Source organism: Cinclus cinclus, chromosome 6 (genome assembly GCF_963662255.1).
Source record: "Cinclus cinclus chromosome 6, bCinCin1.1, whole genome shotgun sequence".
Lineage (NCBI taxonomy): Eukaryota > Metazoa > Chordata > Aves > Passeriformes > Cinclidae > Cinclus > Cinclus cinclus.
In genome coordinates this window covers 42,526,654-42,547,678 of record NC_085051.1, presented here as the reverse complement: position 1 = coordinate 42,547,678, position 21,025 = coordinate 42,526,654, and the positions used below count along the sequence as shown (strand labels likewise).

At 34.2% G+C, this 21,025-nt stretch overlaps 1 protein-coding gene across 1 annotated transcript in view; it reads left to right on the top strand.

Moving 5' to 3' along the window:
* Nucleotides 1–21,025, top strand: part of CEP128 (centrosomal protein 128) — a 91,544-nt gene that overhangs the window by 30,297 nt on the left and 40,222 nt on the right. Inside the window, exons 12-17 of the mRNA XM_062494729.1 lie at nt 1,406–1,756; nt 4,945–5,595; nt 9,367–9,531; nt 12,374–12,550; nt 14,061–14,120; nt 15,793–15,985. Coding sequence (XP_062350713.1) covers nt 1,406–1,756; nt 4,945–5,595; nt 9,367–9,531; nt 12,374–12,550; nt 14,061–14,120; nt 15,793–15,985 — 1,597 coding nt within the window. The remainder of the gene's footprint in view (nt 1–1,405; nt 1,757–4,944; nt 5,596–9,366; nt 9,532–12,373; nt 12,551–14,060; nt 14,121–15,792; nt 15,986–21,025) is intronic.

Genomic DNA, 21,025 nt, shown 5'->3' with positions numbered 1-21,025 from the left:
TATTTCAATCCCCTGGGGCTTGATAATATGTTTGGCTGGCTATAGATCAGGTCTATCAAATTCATATTTCATTAATGAAAAGACTGAATGGTATGAAAGCAGTGTAAATAGGCCCAAAATGCAGAATACTAATGTGAATTTCTACGTGATGATCTTAATAAAAATGCAATTTTGCTAGTGTGTCTTCAAAAACTGTTTCTGAGCATGTTCTTGGAGAGGGTGTATGGACACTATTTTTCCTGAGTTTCTTATGAGACTGTTCGGAGAAATATGATTTGAGAAATGCAGCACCTTTTCTTTTTAAAATGTGTCTTTTCAATTTAATTAATTTTTTAAAGGCTTATATATGCCTCCTACATTTTCAAGCACCTTTGCACATCATTCTAGAAGCATTTACCAAGCTGCTGTGTTCTCTTTGCTTTCAGTGCTATCAAATATACCTTTATTTAGCACATTGCTTTCATAAAGGCAACCAGCATAAGACTGGGTAATAAACTAGCTCATATACTATAAATTACTGTGGTTGTTGCTGTTTTTTCCTTTTCAATTCTCATTTCCTCTCATCTGCTTACATGAATGTCCTTATATCTTTCTATTTGGCTTATTTCTGATTTGTATAGTATGTAATATATGGCCAATGATTGATCTCAAACTTACAATACAGAAAAATAACAAGAACAACCAGAAGAGGGACAAATGCAGAAAGAATTTGTATGTTGTAACTTTTTCTTGTGTCCCCTGCCTTGTTGTTGTTGGGCAGGGGAATGTTACAAGGTTTGTGAGTGCTGGCCTTTCAGGTACTCAGCTTCATGGTTTCTCACAGAAACCTGTAGTTTCCAGCTGGAATAAAAAGACCGGGAGAGCGGCTCGGACTTTTTCCACAGGCTTTATTATCGTCCATTACAAATCCAAAGATGGGGGATCACACACGTAATTTTATAGGGTTTGGGGGGATCACAAGTAAACCAATGGAAAACAAGGTTAACACATTTTGGCCAACTACATTATCTTTCTTTGTTTAGGACAACCAATTATAAAAAATCAAACCTAACCAATAATATTCTAAAAAGGTAAGAAAAACAGGCTACATTTTTTCTAAGATGAATCATTCTAAGCAAGTAGTTTTTCTTATCTCAAACAAAGTGCCAAGAGGCACTCACAGGGACGTCTGCAGAAAAATTGGTCTCCTCTACAGTATGTATTTTATGTCTCGTGTTGAAATTCTTTACCATTGCAGAGGGAGAGATTATCTGGGCTAACAGGGCTTTCCTTGATAATCAAGCAGATCTTTTATGTTGTTCATATTTTAAATAAAAAGGTGATTTAATGTTGCTATATGTTGTTTAATAACGTTTAATAGTGCCTATCTTTAGAGAATGTTTGTGTTTTGCTATGGTGATTTCAGGTGTTAACATCTGACCTGGAAAATAGGGAGAAGCAGCAGGAAAAAATGCTGGACCAGCTAAAGGAGATACAGAATTGCTACAAGGCTTGTGAGAATGAACGTAGACAAAATGAACTTCAGTCTGCTGAGTTAGCTCAACAGGCTGAAGAGAGTACCAAGGAAGCAGAACGGTATCTCACTGAATTCAAGCATTCAGAGGCACTCAGGCTGGAGATTGAGAAAAAAAGAGAAGATTTGAAGATGAGAGCCCAGGAAACCATCCGCCAATGGAAATTGAAGTGTAAGAAACTGGATCGTGAGATAGAAAAACAAAATCAAACTATCAGTGAAATGATGGACAAGAGTAGTCAGGTAAGACTGGGTGATTTTTTGGTACCCTTTCCCTTTGTTTTAAAAGTGAAGAGAATGAGTTGATGCAAACTGTGACTTCAACTGCTTTCCACCTTAAGTTCTTGACCTCTTCTGTATAATTTTCAGAACTTTTTCTTTAAAAAAACAATTTGAAAATCGATTGTATAACGTTTCTGGGTTTTTCATTTGTCTTTCTTCAGTATGGCAGACCAGTTATTCCTCTCTTTTTCCTCCTCTAAAATGTCTCAGGAAAAAACTTTGGTTTTTTTTTGGTTTTTGACTTAGAATTCCTTTATTTGTTCAGCTGCTGACACTGTTTTAAAACAAGCACTGACATCAGTGCTAATGCTTATCATCCTATATTGGAATAATGGTAGAAAACATCATTCTGTTGGCAATAAATCTTTGAGTGTATTTTCCAGTGGCTGGGTCAGAAGTTGCTTGTTCCTGTACTGGCTAATATAGTGCTTAACTCTATGCTATGAGCTTTTATCTTAACTTACATGTCCTGTGGATATAGTCTATCATATTATATGGCTGTTGTTTTATAGTGCTATACCCTCTTTTCACGTATCTTCTCATAGCATCCATCCAGTGTAGGTTACTGAATCTGATGGGCTTGAGGTGGCTTCATCCTCTGCTTTGTCTTACTCAAAGACTAAAGTTTTCAAGGGCTGTATGGGATGCAGTATGGGATGTCTATTAATCCTGTATTGTTTCTGATCCAGTAATCTGTTCTGAGATTGGTACATGAATATGAGCATGGTCAAAGCACAGAAGTCACAATGGGGCTATTACTGAGTTGAAATTAATAAACTTCAGCAAATCTAAACTGTGATTCCTGATGTTGCTATTTCTCTCCCAAATTGCCTATCATATTCCTTACTTTTTATTATTTCCTCTATCCATGTTCCAACAATTCATTCTGTAGTAATCTTGTATTTGTTAGCACTAGTGCTTGTCTGGGAAAGTAGGATTCGTAAACATTTAAGAAGTTGGTCACTCTCACCTAAGAAAATGGAGGTTCCAAGGAAAGGAAAAAAACCCAAACCATTTTGAAATCATGTGTCTATCAAATGGACAAATAAGAAGCAAAAAGTAGAGAAGAATTGAGAATAAGAAGCAGTAGATCCCAAAAAGGTTCTGAAATCATTGTTCATGTAAACACATAGACTGGTCTTTGTAGAGGCACTTGAGAACACTGTCCATATTAACATTTTCTTTATTACATTAGACTTCTTGACAGGGATTTTACCACTTTTTATGTGGCAAATATATTCATATACTAAATACAGTGGCTTATAATCACATACTAAATACTTTGGTTTAAGCTCCATTTACAAAATGCTGTCAGTATTTGTTCTTACTTTTAAAACTGGTGACCATCCTGTCAACAAGTTTGATGTAATTGTCACTGCTGAAGAAAGTTTCTTTATTTTAAGATACGGAAGATCGAATGAACTGTGTGTCATTGTGAAAGAGAAAAAAGTACAAATGATGTTTCATGTTCTCAATATAAAGTTGGAAAGAGTTTACTTATAGGTATATAATCAATTAGATGCAGCATTTAGTATAAATTTGAGATAACTAGGCAAACATAATCTAACCAGCTTTGAAATATAGATAATTAACATCTGAGACAAAATTCTGTAAAAACAATACAGAAAAGGAAGAAATGGCAGTTTTTTCATTTCTGTTAGAAGACTTCAAAGGGTTGATGCAAAATTATTAAAATTGGATTGCAATCATAGCTTGCAATTTTGAGATTTTTGAAATATTGGTGGACAGTAGATGGCCTATAGAAAGATTGTTTAGGTTTCATTCTTTTGGAGTTACTGGGATAATTTGGTTGAGGTTTTACCCATGTGGTTGTCCTTAATATTGTTTAACAGTGGGGTTTCTAACATCTTTTGAAATATATATTCTTTTAAGTATGCAATGTAGAAAACATACTCAAAGCAAGTAACTTATGGGTTGCAGTTTGAAATTTTACTGGAGTTTTGTTTTTGTTTGGTTTTTGATGGTGTTTTGGGGTTTTTTAAGTAGAAGCAAGTCCTTCAAGTAGAATTACAAAATAGGTGTAGGAGCGTCTTTCTGCTTGGTAGGTTTTTTCCCTGAAAAAACCCATGATGGTCATCAGTTCATGTCCTCAATGTATTATATTTGTGTTTTGCTCTGTGTTGCCTATTCTTAATGTAATTGCAAATTGTTTTATTATTTTTAACTACACACTTTTAACCCTAATTGCCTTTTTGTTCTGGACTATTCCAAGTAATTTTGCTATATCCATAAGAAATGTGCATTGCTTGTGGAATTGGTGAAAATGCTCAGTAAAATTTAGTATAAAATTTATTGTCAGTTTAAAGAATCTGATATATCCAAGCAGATTGCCCAGACAGGTTGCAGAGCCTCCCTCACTAGAGATGTTCAAGAACCATCTGGATGCAATCCTGTGCCTGTGTACTAGGATAAGTATGCTTGAGCAGGGAGGTTGGACCAGGTGACCCACTGTGGTCCTTTCGAGCTTACACATTCTGTGATTCTGTGGTAATTTTAATATGAAATATATCAGTGTTGGAAAAACCACCCAAACCCTTAAGATCCTAGGAAAACAGTGGAATTTTCATTACATTTGACTGATTCTTATTTGGGAGATTACATTGTTATTTCTTGATTTGGATGGATAGGTGAACCAAGCTTTTAACTGCTACTAATTCATCTACTGTGCATAACTTCAAAAATAAGTTAAAGCTGGTATACTTCATATGTAATATTTTAGAAAATGAACAAAATAAGTCAGCATATTGAATGGAATGTAGGTATGCTGTATATGTCCAGTAGTTGTTGTCTCTGCTGTTGAATTACTCTATTACCTCATTTTCTCCATCTTGCTATTTGGAGGAACCAATAAACACTTCTCAGTCTGCAAAGAGAAGAGTGTGAGAAGCAAGGAATTAACCAAAACTATCCCTGCTTAGAAGGCTAGATAATTTAAGGACAAGTCCAGGTTTGAGAATGCACATGATCTGTGTCTAAATTTAAAGAAACACTGAGTACATTTAAGCTGAGTTTGTAGCATGCAAAAATTTTATATTTTCACATACATAGGTTAATTGTTCTATAGACATTCCTGATGTATAAGCCTTTAATTACTTCAGATCAGAATGGATTTTTGATTTCTTTCCTAGGCCCTCAAAGAAAAAGATGATCTCAAAAGTCAGCTTCTCTCAGCTATAAACCAAATAGAAAACCTGAGGAAAGAGCTGAATGATGTGCTTACAAAGAGAGCCCAGCAGGAAGAACTCCTCCACTGTAAAGAGGTAAAACTGAATGAAATGGAGTCACACCAGGTATCGCTTGAAGAAGAGATCAAAGAAATTCAAGGTACTGTCAAAAAATTGGAGAATGAGTTGAAAAAGCAAGTCATTTTACAAAATCAAATGCAAGCTGAGAAGGAACACTTGAAGACAGAACTTGCAACTATTAACTTGTTTCATAAAAAAGACCAAGAACGACTCCTAGAAATGCAAGCAGATGTAAAAAATTTAAGCGCCATACGTGTGGAACTAGCAAACAGAATAGCAGAAGAGGAGAAAGCCAAAAAGGAATTACTTAAGAGCCTCTCAGACCTCAAGAAACAGCAGGAATCTAGTAATGAAGAGATGATTTCAGCTAACGGGCAGCTGAAGATGGAAAGAGAAATTCACCAACAGGAGTTGGCAGATCTTAGATCAGAGTTACAAAATGTGAAAATCAAACATGAACAAAATGTTCAAGAACTCATGAAACTCCTTAAACAAGAAAAAGATGATGCAGAGGCTCAGATTAGAATGCTAAAGGTACTTATTGTGAAAAATTCCAATGTCAGACTTCCTCCCTCCTCCCACACACCCCACACACAGCCCCTGCCATTGTGATGAATGTAATAACACATGGGCTTTAAAGCACTTAACACCTATGTTATTCCAGGCCATTGTAAAAGTTTAAAGTTTGGGGTAAAAAAATGTAACAGCACCAGTTTTAGGTCAAAATATTAGTTCAAAAATAGTAGAATAGATATATCTATGATCGAAATAAAAGGAAATATACAATGCTGTAATGTTTCTAATATGGCAGGCAGGTGAAGTCCAAGGTCAGGACAGGGGGAGTCATTGTACCATACAGTCGCCCCAGGACACCATCTTTTAAAAGGGTAGAAAGGAGGACTGTGGGAACTACTGACCTGTCAGCCTCATCTCTGCTCCTGGGAAGATCATGGTGCAAAACCTTTTAGAAGCTACACTAAATCACATGGAGGACAGGGAGGTGATTTGGGACGGCCAGCACAGCTTCACCAAGGGCATGTCCTGTCTTACCAACCCAGTGGCCTTCTCTGATGGTGTGACTACATCAGTCAACAAGGGAAGGGCTACAGTCATTTATCATTTATCTGGCCTTCTGTAAAACATTTGACACAGTGCCCCACAACATCCTTCTCTCTGAATTGGAGAGAGATGGTTTTGATGGGTGGACTGTTCAATGATAATAAATTGGCTGAATGGGCACATTCAGAGTGTTGTGGTCAGTGGGACAGAGTCCAGATGGAGTCCTGATGTACAGCAATGATGAGTGGTGTCCCTCGGGAATCTCTGTTGGGACTAGTGTTTAGTTATTTAATGTATCAGTTATGACTTGATAATAATTCTTAAGCAGTTGATAACATAGAAAAACCTTTAAGTGAAGACGGCAATAAAAAACCCCCTAGGTGGTTGTTAGTAGAAGGATCATTAAAATCAAATATTTTGACAGCAGTGGTTAACATTGGAGACTTATTTTTAGTTGTATAGCATTATTTAAGTGGTCTGTCCAAAAGTGTTTTTTTCCTTTGGCAATGACATTGAAATAAAGTTTGTACATTTGCTATCAAGTAGGGAGAAATACAGTGTATTCTGGATACTAACAAGAGAAAATAAGTTGATCGTGACTGTGTTTTTCTATGAAATGGTAAATCCTACAGTTAGGACCTTTTTATTTTTACTGATTGGTGAACCTAAACAGAGTATTAAAAAAATTCTCTTCTATATTTTATTTGCAGTTCCATGACTTCCCCAGAATCCTAAATCTACATATATTTTTTTAAGAGCAGAAGGCTTGAGGCAGATGAATTTTCTAAGATATTAGGGTAGGCAAATTTTTTAGAAGTATGCAAAATGATAATGCACAAGACTCTCTTGATTAAGAGACTGTAAATGAAAGAAAATAAGAAATCATATGCGTCTTTAGGAAGATCTGATGAGAACTTATCATCCTGCAGGTGATTTGGTTACTTTTTGTCTGAACTCATCATTACATTGCATTTGGATTTCAATTTTATGGACATACTTTTCTTCCAAATTAAGGTAAACTTAACTTTAACTTAAACATACTATTTTTCAAGTATTTTGATGTTAGAGTAGTGTTTAGGGAAATTCAAAAGAAAAAGTTGGGTTTTTTAACCTATTACTATTTTTTTTAAGGTTCCAGGATTTTGTCTAGCAACCAGCTGTCTTTTACTGTTACAGTAATAATTGACCTTATATATGCCTCAACTGTGTCCAACCTTTGTAACTGTTTTTGGAAAGGATTATATGTATCCTGTCCAAAGATAGTTAAAGCTTTAAAAATAAAGGTCAGTTGAGAGAGACTTGAGGAGTGAAGGGAAACTTAATATATCTGTAGGATCCAAAGCCTTAAATTTAAAAGAGGGTGCATTTATGTGTTACTTCCAGGAAATCAAGGGTACAGAATCCTGTGTTTAGAGGACTAATGTCTGCATAGATTGTAAAAGGAAGTGACTTTGGATTTTTGTTGTTCATTCCTCTCCTGCCTCCTCTGTATGGTACTTTCTGCCTCATTTTTGCCTGGTTTTCTATAGTGCGGCACTGGATTGAAAAATTATTAAGTAGTTAAGGATTTTTTTGGGTAGTAGGAAAGGTAAATAAAAATATTGTACGATGCAATAGAGCTAGAGAAGAACACAGAGTTTTTTGAGATAGCAGTGCTAAGAAGGATCTTACTGTTTCATTACTGAGATTCTGATGCTTCAACTTTTAATTTGGTTTCTCCGAGAACAACCTAAATGATTCCAACCAATCCCTGTATGATGCCTTATTTGGTATTTAAAAGGGGAGATACACTAGGCATAGGAATTCAAGTGGTTTGCTTAGTGGTCCCTATTTGTCCCTGTGCTCAGAAGCTCTGGATCTGTCCCCTAATTTTAATGCATGCCCTCACTTGCTTTAAAAACATGGTTGTTTTCTTAGAATGATGACATGCAAAATTTCCTACTGCCTGATGGTATCTAAGTATTTGAAGTATTAATCTTTAATCGAAGGTTACGTAGAGATATGTATCTATACATATAAAATTGTGTATATGTGTATATTTGTTTTAAAATTGTTTTCTATAAATTTTCCAAATGTGCCATCCATTTTTTCCTGAGGATTATTAAATGTTGAAATTGAGTTCAATACAGATCAATTAAATTATAGTCATACATACCTTATCCTTACTGGAAATTAATCAGTATTAACTTTCTCTTCTGTGTCTCAAGGGTAATATGGGAAGTGACTTTTTCTTGGAAGGTCTCCATCTGCATAGATATTATAATACAATTACCTTTAGTAGGAACTGAAAAGTTGATTTTTATCAGCATATTCACAGAAAATATTTTGGGCATTGCAATTTTTAAGTCTTTGTAGACTACGGATGCCAAAGTTCTTTCTCACATTGTCCTTTGGAGGAGATTTTGTAATTTGTTTAGGTGTCTAAGTTAGTGTCTAGATTTAGTGTCTAATTCATAAAACTTACCCTTCTTCCTCATAGAAGTCATATTTGCAGTGTAATTGGAAAATAGAAACTTTGCTTTTCCTCAGAAAGAAATTTACTTTGCAAGTCTATTTTTGTGTTTAACTGCATCCCACACTTCATCTAATATGAAACTGGTTTTGGGGGATGTGTGTGTTAATTTGCTTCTTAGTTGTATTTTTAAAATTTTCTAGATATTGTCAAGCATTTCTCAAATCTTTCATTTTCAATATTTTTTTTTCACTGGAAACAAATATACATTATTTACTCATTGTTTTGGGATTTTCTAGATCCTTATATGTTTTCTTCATTTTTCTCTGCAAAGTTCCATGGGTAGCATTAATCACACAAATTAATAGCACTAAATACACACAGTTCTAGAACTTAAGACTAAATCTTTGTTAATGTTTCCTTGCAGATATAAATTTAGTATTGCTTCCTGAAATTAAAGGATAGTTTTAGACTTTCTGATTCCAAATTATTTTAGTAATGGAAAAGCTGTGTAAATACTAGGCTTCTCAGGATGATGTAAGCTGATGAGTGTAGCAGAGCTGAAATGAAGAATCTGAGACTTCTATTTTCTGCTTTTAAGACACTGTATGGTTCTACAACTCTTATGCATGTTTTCCATGTTCAGATAAGTAATTGCACTTAGTAGAGCTGAACTTAATTTTTTACATTTATCATTTGGCAATAGTATTCCACTGATTTAAAACTTTAGAGTTTGGGTGTGTTTTAAAATAACCCATACAGTGACTTTGTAATCTGTTTTCCCTTTACCATAGATGGAACTTTTAGAAGACAAAAATATAGTCAAGGCTCAGTGTCGACAACTGGAAAAAATAAAAATTGAGTGTGATAAATTGACAGAAGAATTAACCCTAAACAAGGAAGAAAATACAAAACTAAAACGGAAATGTGAGTTTGTAAAACAAGAACTGGAGAAAAAGGTAAAATTGACTGATTTTACCCATGATTTGTTTGTCTGCTGATAAACACCTAAAATAAATGATGGATTATAGAAATAGATGGTAAACCTAAAAAAACCCAGCATTTATGTATTGAAGAATATACCCAGTCGTGCTATAGTACATGGTTTCTAAATGTGTTAAAGAAGACAAAAATGCTTTGGCTGGATTGTGAACTGTATCCCTCCAAAGATTTGCTAATAATACATAGGACTAGAAATATAAATTCTGTTGCTTGTCTGATCTGTAATATAGGTAACTAACAAATGTTTGATCAACCACTTGTAGTTTTCTTCATATTTTTCTTCAAGATGCAGGGGAGCTATGAGTAATTTAGAAATAATTTGAAGTATATATGCAATGTAAGCATAGTAAAAGAAACGCTAACTATGTTGGGGTGGAGGATTTTTGTTTTTTTGGGGTTTTCTTTTATAGTATAGAGATAGAAAAATGTTAAACCTGGCATTTCTTTAGCTTGCTAAACTATCAGGAAGTGGTTTAAAAAGCTCAGCTTGTCTAACTAGTAAAGAGTACTTGAAATGAAAATTCAAAAATGTGTTTTTTCTATGTTGGCATTTTGGTTCTGTAATATCTATTATTAAGAAAACATGTTTATAGGGCTTCTGTACACAGGCTTCTGTAGTCTGTTGTGAATTAGCTCCAACTTTACCTAATATTTGGAAGGCACTCTTTTTGCACCAAAACAATTTTTTATCTTTAAATTGAAAAAGACACATTTTTAAGCATGCAATCCTGTGGTCTCAACTTTTGAAAGTAAAGCAGATGGAGACTTTCACTAGATTGCATTGATGGTTAACTTAAGAGAATATTTGCTATTTTGGTATTGTGGATTGTCAAAAGGGATGTTAGGATGCGGGAAATAATATTTGCTCTTGAGAAATCTACTAGCACAGCATACAGCTGTGGCAATGCAGCAGAAGCTTATTGTATTACAGAGTACTTTCTTTTCCATGCTTTTTATACTTTTAATATTCTGTTCTTAATGCAAGTACTAATTCAAAGAGGCATAGGTATAATAGCTGGCTTAGATTTATTTTTTTCATGAAGGGTGAAGGAGCAGAACATAATGGTGAAATGGTTGGTTGCTTTCCTTTTCCTTCTGTGCACTTCTGAGTCTAGTGACTTCTTTTCTTCTGAAGGCTCTGGATGTAGAATGATAAGGAATGTTGGCTCACTGAGAAAATCAAGCAGATGAGAAATAAAAAAATTAAGTTATGTATTCTGTTTTAGTCATGGTCTTTGGGAATGAACTTTTGACATGCGATGGACTGCATTCAGTGAATAGTGAGATAACAGAATACTTGTACTAGACATATATACAGTGCAATCTTAACTACTTTCAGAATACTAATTTAGGTCAAAACTGTTATTCCAATTCCCATGTTTATAGTACAGGAATACTGGAACCTCTCCATCTTAAAAATCTTATTATTTCTTCAGTTTGAAATAACTACTGTCTCAAGTATTAATCTAGTGAAAAAATCAGGCTGCTTATCAAGTATGGGTATTTCACATTGTGGGCCACCTATATTAAAAACCCCTAGTAGAAATAACACCTATACATATATATGTATACAACCACATGAAAGGAAGGTGGATGTTGGTCTTGCCTCCCAATTAGCAAGTGATAGGACAAGAGCAAATAGCCTAAAGCTGTGTCAGAGGAGATTTAGATTGGATATTAGGAAAAATTTATTCATTTATTGGAAGAGGCTGCCTAGGGAAGTGGTTGAGTCATCATTCCTGGAGATGTTCAAAAGACATGTACATGTGGTGTTCAGGGATATGGTTTAGTGGTGGACTTGGCAGTATGGGGGTTTTAGTTGGTCTCCACAATAACTGAGCTCTCTTCCAACATAAACAATTCTATGATCTTGTATATATTCCATTCATGGAGCTTGGGTGTTAGACATTACCTAACTCTACATTGGTGTCTCGTACAAGCAGTGTATGAAGATTTCCAATGAACATACTTCAAACTGTTGTATCTTGTCATTGTGAAGGTCCACAATTAGTAAACTTTTAAAATCCTTGCTCTTCTCACCATTTTTGGTGCAGTTGCATTGGAATTTGCCTGTTAAAATGTTTGCCCTTTGCTGCATTGCATCCTCCTGATCTCAGCAGCAGACAGGTGTGTTTCAATTCCATTTATTCTCACAAGATGTGTTTTTTGATGTTATTTATGATGCGTAATTCAATATTTTCTGTAATCTAGCAGCAGTTTTGTTTTGGTTTATAGTGACTATCAAAGATGTAGAGGAAGAAAATCTGAATTTTAAAAACATATATAACATTTATTCAATCTTCTGACATTGGATGATAACATAAAATACTTTCTTCAGTGTCACTCACTCTCCTATATGATATTCTTGAAGTAGTTTACCTTTGAGGGTGTACTGACTGCCAATAAAATTTTCTTTCTGAATCTCTTTTCTGATGATAGAGATTAGATGTCTAGAACAGATTCAGTTCAAACAATAATAATGGGACTATTTTCTCTGGGCTCTTTTTCTCCTCATGAGGAGATTTGCAATAGAACATCTATTTTTGACTTTGAACATAGGCTTTATGATTGTTGAGTTTGGATTTGGTAACCGTTTCTTCATAACTGATTTACAGGATAAGGAGGATCAAGGGAGGAACTTACAAGTGCTATTAGAAGGTATTATTTTTCCATGGCAAGAAGTTGAACTTAGCATGACTGAATATGGTGGGATTATAAGACTGAAAGATACATGGCTAATGACATATGTTATTAATACAATTATTTATCTTTGTTTTTGTTTTTACTTTTTCACTCCAGGAAAAACAGATCAGCCATGAAGAAGATCATTTGAGAAAGATGAGTGAGGCCAGACTGCAGTTTAAAGATCAGCTGCGTCACTTAGAAATGGAGCAGCAATCCATTCTCTCCATGATAGGAAGTGAAATTGATGCTGCTTGTGAAATCTTTTCTCGGGACTCCATGGAGAAATTCAAAGTAATTCCAAGTTTTAAGTATGCTGCAGGCTTTGTTCTTTTCTTAATGAAAGTTTGTTGTGGAAGTTGTATGCATTTTTGTCACTGTTGCATGGATAATAATTCAAAAAGAATTATGGGTATTTTGCTGGTACAGAGGGATATTACTAGGTTATTTTGTTGTTTGGTTTTTGAGGAATAGTTCTCCTTTTGCTTGTGTGAAAGAGCCTTTTATTAGCCAAAATTTTGAGGTAGGTTTTCTTAGGCTATGGGCTAGAATTGGGAAGTCCTTAAGAAAGACCTAAAATGCTTTGAAAATTGGGAGAAAATGAAAAATATTTTTTGTTTAAAAAAATCACTTGGATGCTTTGATTTTTGTGTAGGGAACTGAATACTGAAAATGAAAAGAGTTTATAATCTCCCTTTTTGAGAAGCAGGTGCTTGTATCCAGAAAACTCAGACTCAAATTTTCAGGAAACGGGTAGCTTGCTGTAACTTTTTTGTTCTTATTTTACTACTTGTCCTGCAACCCCTGTCTCCCTGTAACTTTTCTTCTGAGCATTCTCATTTCCTCCTCAGGTACAGAAACCATTCTTCCTTCCTCCATATGATTCTACGTGACTAATCCTCTTAAATCAACATAGTACATTTCTGAGAATAAAGAGAACAGACTGTCTGACTCAGCTTGTCACCACACTTACAAGTGCGTGACCTAGTGGCTTTCTAGCCTTAGCTGCACCCCTGAGTACACTCAGATTACTTTTTTTTTTTTTTGGTCTTGTTTTTAAACACACAGTACTTTGTCATTCCTGGTAATTTGACTGAGCTGGGCTGCTTTTGAAATAGATTTTTTTTTTCATGATTGACATAATTTCTCCACTTACGTATGGAGTTGTGGAGTTGCAGCACAAAACCAGATGAGAATTCTAGGAAAACGTTTTTGACAAACAAGGTTTCTCCTCTGTATCCTTAGAGATGGGTCTTTTTAAAATAAATTTTGTAATCTGCCCTAGTTGCCAGATTTTCAGTCATTGAGCCATGTCTACTTGGAATTGCTCCTCACCTTGTGCAGAGGTTTTGGTTTCTGGAAAAAGTTTTGCAGATCCTTGTTTATACAATTTTCCTTGTTTTTTTTTTCAATCAATGGCAAACCTAAACCAGTTCTGAATGTGAATTTTTGACTAGACAGCTAATGTGAAAAACAAGTTCGTTTTGTGGTCCTGGTATGAACTTTATTTGTAAAGATAAGAAGCTTTCTTTATAATATTGTTCCTCTACCCAGTACTTCAGGTATTGCCAAGGTTTCTAAAAATTTTCGCCCTTTACTATAAGAAGTTGCTGCTGCAACTTGGGTGAGCAGGAGGAATTTGATAAATAAATGTTTGTATTGAGAGAAGTCAAGCATTAGGCTTAAACTTCCTTGATAAAAAATGTATTTATTTGATGAATTTCCAGTAAGCAGAAAAGACTTTCTGCCTTCTGTGTCTAATTTCCATTTTATATCTCTTTCTTTGTCACCTGCTTTTTCATAGGCAATATCCCTTACACCAACAGTATTGAATGATCCTCATCGCTGGTTAGCAGAAACAAAGGTAATAGTTAAACCTCCTGAGATTTTACTGAGTAAGCTAATATTCAGTATTTGATGGTGTAGTGGAAGAAGTCCCTACACATGGGAGGGGGTTGGAACTAGATGATCCTTCAGGTCCATTTCCAGCCCAAACAGTTGAGTGAGGGGGTGAGTCTGTGAATGGATGGATCTGATTAAGTTGAAAGTCCATTTAAAATGGCACTTCAAGGGTTAAAGGAAAAATACAAAAGCATTCCTTTGGCAATTATTCTGATATTTACAGACTGTTATTTCAACTTATAGAATAATTTTCAAAATGTTTCTATCAACAAAGAAATAGACATCTCTATAGCAAAATAAATTGCAATATTATTTTCACAAAAAAAAAACCATTGAAGTAAGAGCAGTAGTAGCCTTTAGATCTGGTTCAAATTTTCTCGGACAAGTAAAGCATGAGAATGTAGTCAGCAAGTTAAGTTTCTCTTACAGCTTTATTTGCAGGCTAGAAATTATTTTAAATAAGGCTGGTATTTATTTAGACTAAAATATATTAGATTGGATTCTTGGAAAATGAACGAATTTTCTTTCCCTGTTGAAGCTTTCTAATCTTATAATGTGGGGGCATGCATGCTTGAAAACATCTTCAAGATAATGACTGTAACTCATAAATCTTGCCTTTCGTTTTGTAGCTTTCCTCCAGCTCCCTCACCTCACACACATAGCACACTTCTTACCCAGTATCTTTTAAAAGAATTAAATTTCTCATTATCAAAATAGATCACAAACTGTGGAAGACAACTGGTGTTTTTGCTTCATGTAGAAAGGTCAAAGCCACAGAACAAATGACTTGAAAAAAATTGCAAATGTTTGCCTGTAAGAGAAGGTTATTCATGGTGTGTGGTCTGTGACTTCTAGACCAAGAAAGGACTTCCACTATAGATAGTGGAGATAAGATTGGAATCACAGGAAAAATATTATGGAGGAAGTATTTTCTTCATTTGAAAAAGGGACACTGACATATTATTATGAAGAACTTTCAAAGAGCACCTGATAATACTTGGCATACTTTTCTCACCTATTTTTGTTTAGCTGCTAGAGGGAAGGTTAGAATGAATGACTGCTTAAAATGCCACTTTTATTTTCTTTTGTTTTTAAATAGGCTGTGTGAAAGTATTCCATTTGATCAATTCTAGATTTACTATATTGATCACAGCCTTATCAATGAGATCTTTTTCTCCTCTGAATGAACCTTAAATATTGACTTTTGCTGGCTAGAAAGGATTGATGTCACTTTTATAGAAAGGAGAAATACTTTAAATTCTGTCAACATAAAATTGAGTGAGAAAGGTATTCTGAAATGAAGGCCTATCTCTTGGTGTCTGTGTGCACTAATTCAATGTGAATTTCCATATCTACCCTGGCAAATTCATGCTTCTGATTTAAAGGAAATAAAATAATATAAAACATAATCACTTTTCACACATAATTATCAACCAAAATGTGTCTTTTGGGTCTCTTGTAAATCAAGTTATGTTCTCTTAATATATCTGAATGCTCTCTATTATTATTATTATTCAGATAGCTGCAAATGAGTAATCTGTGACTTCAAAGATAATTTGGTCAGTGAACATTTATGTCCTCTTATTTTTATTAGAATTCTTTATTTTTTATTGTATCATTTTTTTTAAATGTAGACTAAGCTTCAGTGGCTGTGTGAGGAGGTAAAAGAAAGAGAAAGCAAGGAAAAAAAGCTGCGATGCTATTTGCTGCAAAGTCGAGAACAGCTCAAGCACTTTACCCAGATGAAGGAGACTGAACATCAGTCTCTCTTTAAACAAATAAAAACCCAAGAAAAGCTTTTGGAAGAAGTTCACAGAGAAAAAAGAGGTATGTTACTGGTTCCAATTTTGTTAATAAAAGGGAGAAAGAATTTAAAATTCTATTAGTTATAATTTCTGTGGCACATTCATTTTATCAAGTATTTATTTCAAACTGCAATGGGCTAGTGATAACTAAGAATGTTTTGTTTGTGATTTTTTGTTTTCCCTTGCTGACAAAAAAGGCAAATGCAATCAGCTACCTTTCAAACTAATACAGTGGCTGAATAACACATGAGTTTACATCATGCACACTGGATATAGAAATTATTTCCCAGCCATACCATCTGGGACATTGCACGACCTGGGAAAAAAAGGGATTATCCAAGAGTCTGAGGCAGGCTGAGGTAACTGCTATTTGCATAGCTCACTGTGTCATGGTATGATCTTTCATTGTGTTCTGTTCCCTCAGTTTTGAAAGAAGGGTGTCACCTTTTAGGTTTTCTTCAGAAAACTTCTGGCATTTATTCAGGACTTCATACTGATATAACTGGACAGAATAAGTATTCTCTTTCATTATTTCTTTTGTTGTCGCTTTATGGTGATTGATGTAGATTCATATAAGAGTAAACTTTTAGTAAGTGTACTTATAGCTTCTAGTAACTGACTTATTATTGAAAGTGTTATGTGAATTGTAGCAAATACAAAACTGCCTGGTTCTGGTAAGAACAAAGTTAATTCTCTTCTAGTAGCTGAAACATGCTGTGTTTTGGATTTAATATGATAGTCATGTTGATAATACACTGATGATGTAGTTGTTGCACCCTAAGTCAAGGACTTTTCAGTTTTCCATGCTCTAATAGTGAGAAGGTGCACACATAGCTGCAAGGGAGCATGGCCAGACCAGGGGAACTGGCAAAGGGAAATTCCATATATTAGAACATTATTCCCAGTGTACAAACACAGGACACTTGTTTGGGAGGAGCCAATCGCAGCTGGAGAAGGGGCTGGACATTGCTTGGTGGTGAGCAATGATACTGCACATCACATGGGGGTTTTTTTGCTTTATTTCTATCTTTTTTGACATGTACATGTCATGACAGCGTATGCAAGAGTAATGGATTTACAATCTCCACGTGAATTTAACTGGTATGTTTTACAGTCATATCAACTTTGATTTTTCTTTTTAATTTGAAAATTATGACCTTCATTATACTAAATCAGTTATTTTTTTCGAAGTTATAGAAGATAGAGAAATAACAGAATTAGTATCTGTTAATGTGCATTTTGAGTACAGTCGTTCACCAAGGGATACATCTGAATGTTTAAAAAGGGTTTTTTGTTAAAAAAGAGGGTGCAGGATAAAATCTGACTGTTTTTATATCTTGAACAAATACTCTTACATACTGAATGAAAAGCCCAGCCTTGATTATGATGCAAGTCTTAGAATGTAAACATGTAAATAGTTTAATGAGTAAATGACTTGAACATGAAAGTTGGAAAAGCTACTTTCCCAGATGGAAAAAAGAAAACATGGCTAAAAGCATTAAAAAAATGTTAAGCCAAAAGGAGAAAGCAATCCATCAAAATGATAGATTTTAATTAAGGATGCAGAATGCTGGTTGACCTTTTTCTTACTTAAAAATAAAAAATGGAAGTACTTGCACAATACTAAGGCACCCAGTAATGAAATTATGGGCGAATCCCAGGTGCAGGAATAAATTAAATGAAAGCAGAATGCATTTAATTGATAAAAAAAGCCCTTCACTTTTTTTTTTTTAAACACCAAAGTATCCTTTACAGTATTGCTAAATAAAATGGATATTTAGTCAAATTTGATCAAATGGATGAAAATATTTTCTGTTGGAATGATGCAGATTTTAGGTGGAGCATTTTATCAGATTCTGTGAATAATCATGAATATACATGGATGTGGTTGACTATCCCCACTGACACAAACCACTTGTCTGAGTACCTGTTTTAATCTGAAAATACTCCATTAATTTAAGTTCACGTAAATCAAAACATATGAAAATGATAACAGAGAAATTGTCTTCTCAACAAATTAATCTGCTAATTTCCTTTCTGTGGATCTCATAATGTAGTTTACTCATGGGTTTTTTTTGGGGGGAGAAGGAGTAAAAGTAAGAGATTTTTGATGGACATAACAAAAGTAGGTGGCATAAATATTCAAATTGCTTTGTTGATGAGCATGTTTAAAGAACTTTTATTAGCTTAAATAGATCCACTAAGACTTTTAACAATGTATTTTTTTATCTTTTCACCAAAGCATTTGTAAATACCTAGGATGTTGTAGGCTTTTGAAACCTCCTTATGAAATCTCTGTAGAAGTGTTAATGTTATCACAGTGGTACCTGTGGTGGCATAAACTGGCTGTTCATGTGGTAAAATCCTGACAAAAACAATTAAGCTAACATAAAGACTCATGAATGAGAAAATAGGGAATGAAGAAAAATACAGTTGTGAAGCACAGAGTTTCAGGATTGTTTACAAAGTAGCAGAAGTTTCATATTTACCTGGGGATGCTTCAAGATCAGCTACATTTGTCTTCTCTTCTTTATAAGAGTATAATGATGGATAGTTTAGAAATTCAGAGGTCTAGCAATACTCATAAATACAGAAGAACTGAAGAGGATGTGAGTTCTGATTTCAAGTTTGCAGATTGGTACTTTGGATACAGTTCACTACTTAACAAGGTAGTTAAATAATCTGTCAGTTAATCTGTCACTCTACAAAGTGGAATATTTCAGTAAGTAACAACTTGGATTCCATTTTTCCTCTTAGAGTGATTTTGGTCTTACAATCAAATTTATTTCACTAGCATTGCACTAGGTATTCAATATGTTAACAAAATAGACAAAGGTCTGAGGAAGAAAAATTCCAATTTCTTAACTAAGAATTTAATTTGCATTCTGGAGTCACTGAACATGCCATGGCATTCTTAAGATCAATTTAAAAATTAGCTAACAAGAGGTAACAAGAATTTTATTTTTATTTTTTTTAATGCCATTGTCAGCAATTGTACCCAAGACTTGGCACAAATTTCTTTTATTTATTGCATTTCTATATGATCTAGCCAGACTGTGTAGTTTGAAGAGCTCATAATTCAAATAACTGGAACTCTATATTTGATCCTGGGTGCACCCATTGGTTTTATAAACTCAGATTTACTTTACTTGCCTTTCCAAGAAAATCTTGGAATATACTGATGTATATAAGCTAAACATAATGTGTTATATAGTGGTGGGCACTAAGTCTGCACAGTTCTTTTGTTTCAGGATAATATACTGCTATTTCAGAGAAGACACAATAGTCAACAAATAAATGTTTAGCAAAATAAGACCTGACATATTTGGTAAGGCCATATCTGTTCTTTTTTTAATGAAACAGTGTTAGTATGGCTGTAGTGTTGTAAGAAGAGGAGGTGCATTTTTCCTATTTATAGACTTATTTAATTTATCTCAAAATATTCTGCAGCTAATCTTTTACACAAAGTCCCAAGTGATGCAGGATATACTCTGTACCTGTTCTCAGTGTCTGCTGAGATAACACTATAATCACATTTGGATTATTACATATTTAGAATTTCTCTTGTATAGGTACAATATATATTCCTATACTGCTGCATATATGCTCTATATATACTTATACTGCTAAGTAAAGCTTAAGAAGGTAATAGTTGTAGTCCTGAGCTGTGATAGACTAATGTTAGATGCTTTTGTCACAAGGACAAAACTGTACTGGGCAAGTGTGTGGTGTTTTTCTTCATGTATTGAGTTTATCACTTGTGCATTTATTATTGTGCATTGTCTTAGATTTGAGGATACAAAAATAAAATTTTGTAAGACTTACATTTTAGCTGGTTTTAGTGATGATGTCAACTCTATGAATCATACAGTTACCTCTAGTTTCATCACTTTGTACAAGTAAAATTTGCAAAGATTTTTTGTAAGTGATTCCTGAAGCATCAGTTTATTTTAATTTTTTTTCAGTTAGCTTCAGTCAGGATTATCTGTTATTCAGCTGCTGTGGATAACATAAACTCAAAGGGAGTCAGTTATATTAAAGTAGATTAAAAATGTAGGTAAAAACTTTGCTTTGACAAAACCCAATCTTTCAAATTACATTCCTGTTTTTCCTATTTTACAGTCAGTAAGTCCAGTTTTTGTTTGAATCAGGAACACTAGAGCAGAACGTAAAAATGTAAAATAAGAAACAGTGTAGGACATTGAGTGTAAATATATAGACACTGAGCAATCTCTCTTATTAAACTGAGGAAAAGTATGAGACTGGGAATCAGTGAAAATCAAAATAGTGTGAAATCTTTCTATTATGACCTATTATGTTTCATTTAATACTAAGGTATATATGCTGTTTTGAAGACAACTTTAAGCCTGGTTCTGCCCTTTCATCTTTGTTTCTTTCTTTTTTATTAAATTTCTTTTTCTCACATATTGCATGATATTGCCCTTGTACGAACAAGAGCCCCTTCTGTGGCAGCAAGAAACATCACAAGGTATTTTCAGGTCATCTTTTGTTGAGAAGTGAATGGGAGCATCTACTAGAAAGAGCACTTTTTTAAGCATACATACAGGAAGTAATCTGAAGGATTTCAGAGAAACTCTTCATAGTACTTGGTTTTCATAGTGAGATTCAAAATGCATAAAGTTGAAATATCATTACTATTAAAATAATTTATTTCTTCTCAATGGTGTTCTTGCCCTTTAAATAATGCTTGGTTTTTTTAATGTGATGGGGGAAGGAGGAGGGAGGACTTCTAAGTTATTTTAAACTTTGCCAAAATGAACCTGCGTTCAGAGTCCTGGAAGAATGGAAATAAACCCAAATCATTTGGAAATCTTGCCCTGTGGAATTATTTTAATCAGGAAACTGGAAATATCTGACTGGATATGCATTGCTGTAATTATTTAGTATTTTTTCTGGAACCATTTTCATTTGACATTATCTTTTTATGCATTCATAAAAATATGGCTGCCGTTGTAAAAAAGAGAAGGTAAGACATGGGATCAAACTGTAGCTAAGATGTTTTTAAGACTTCCTTTGATTTCTTTTTTCTTTCTAGATGATT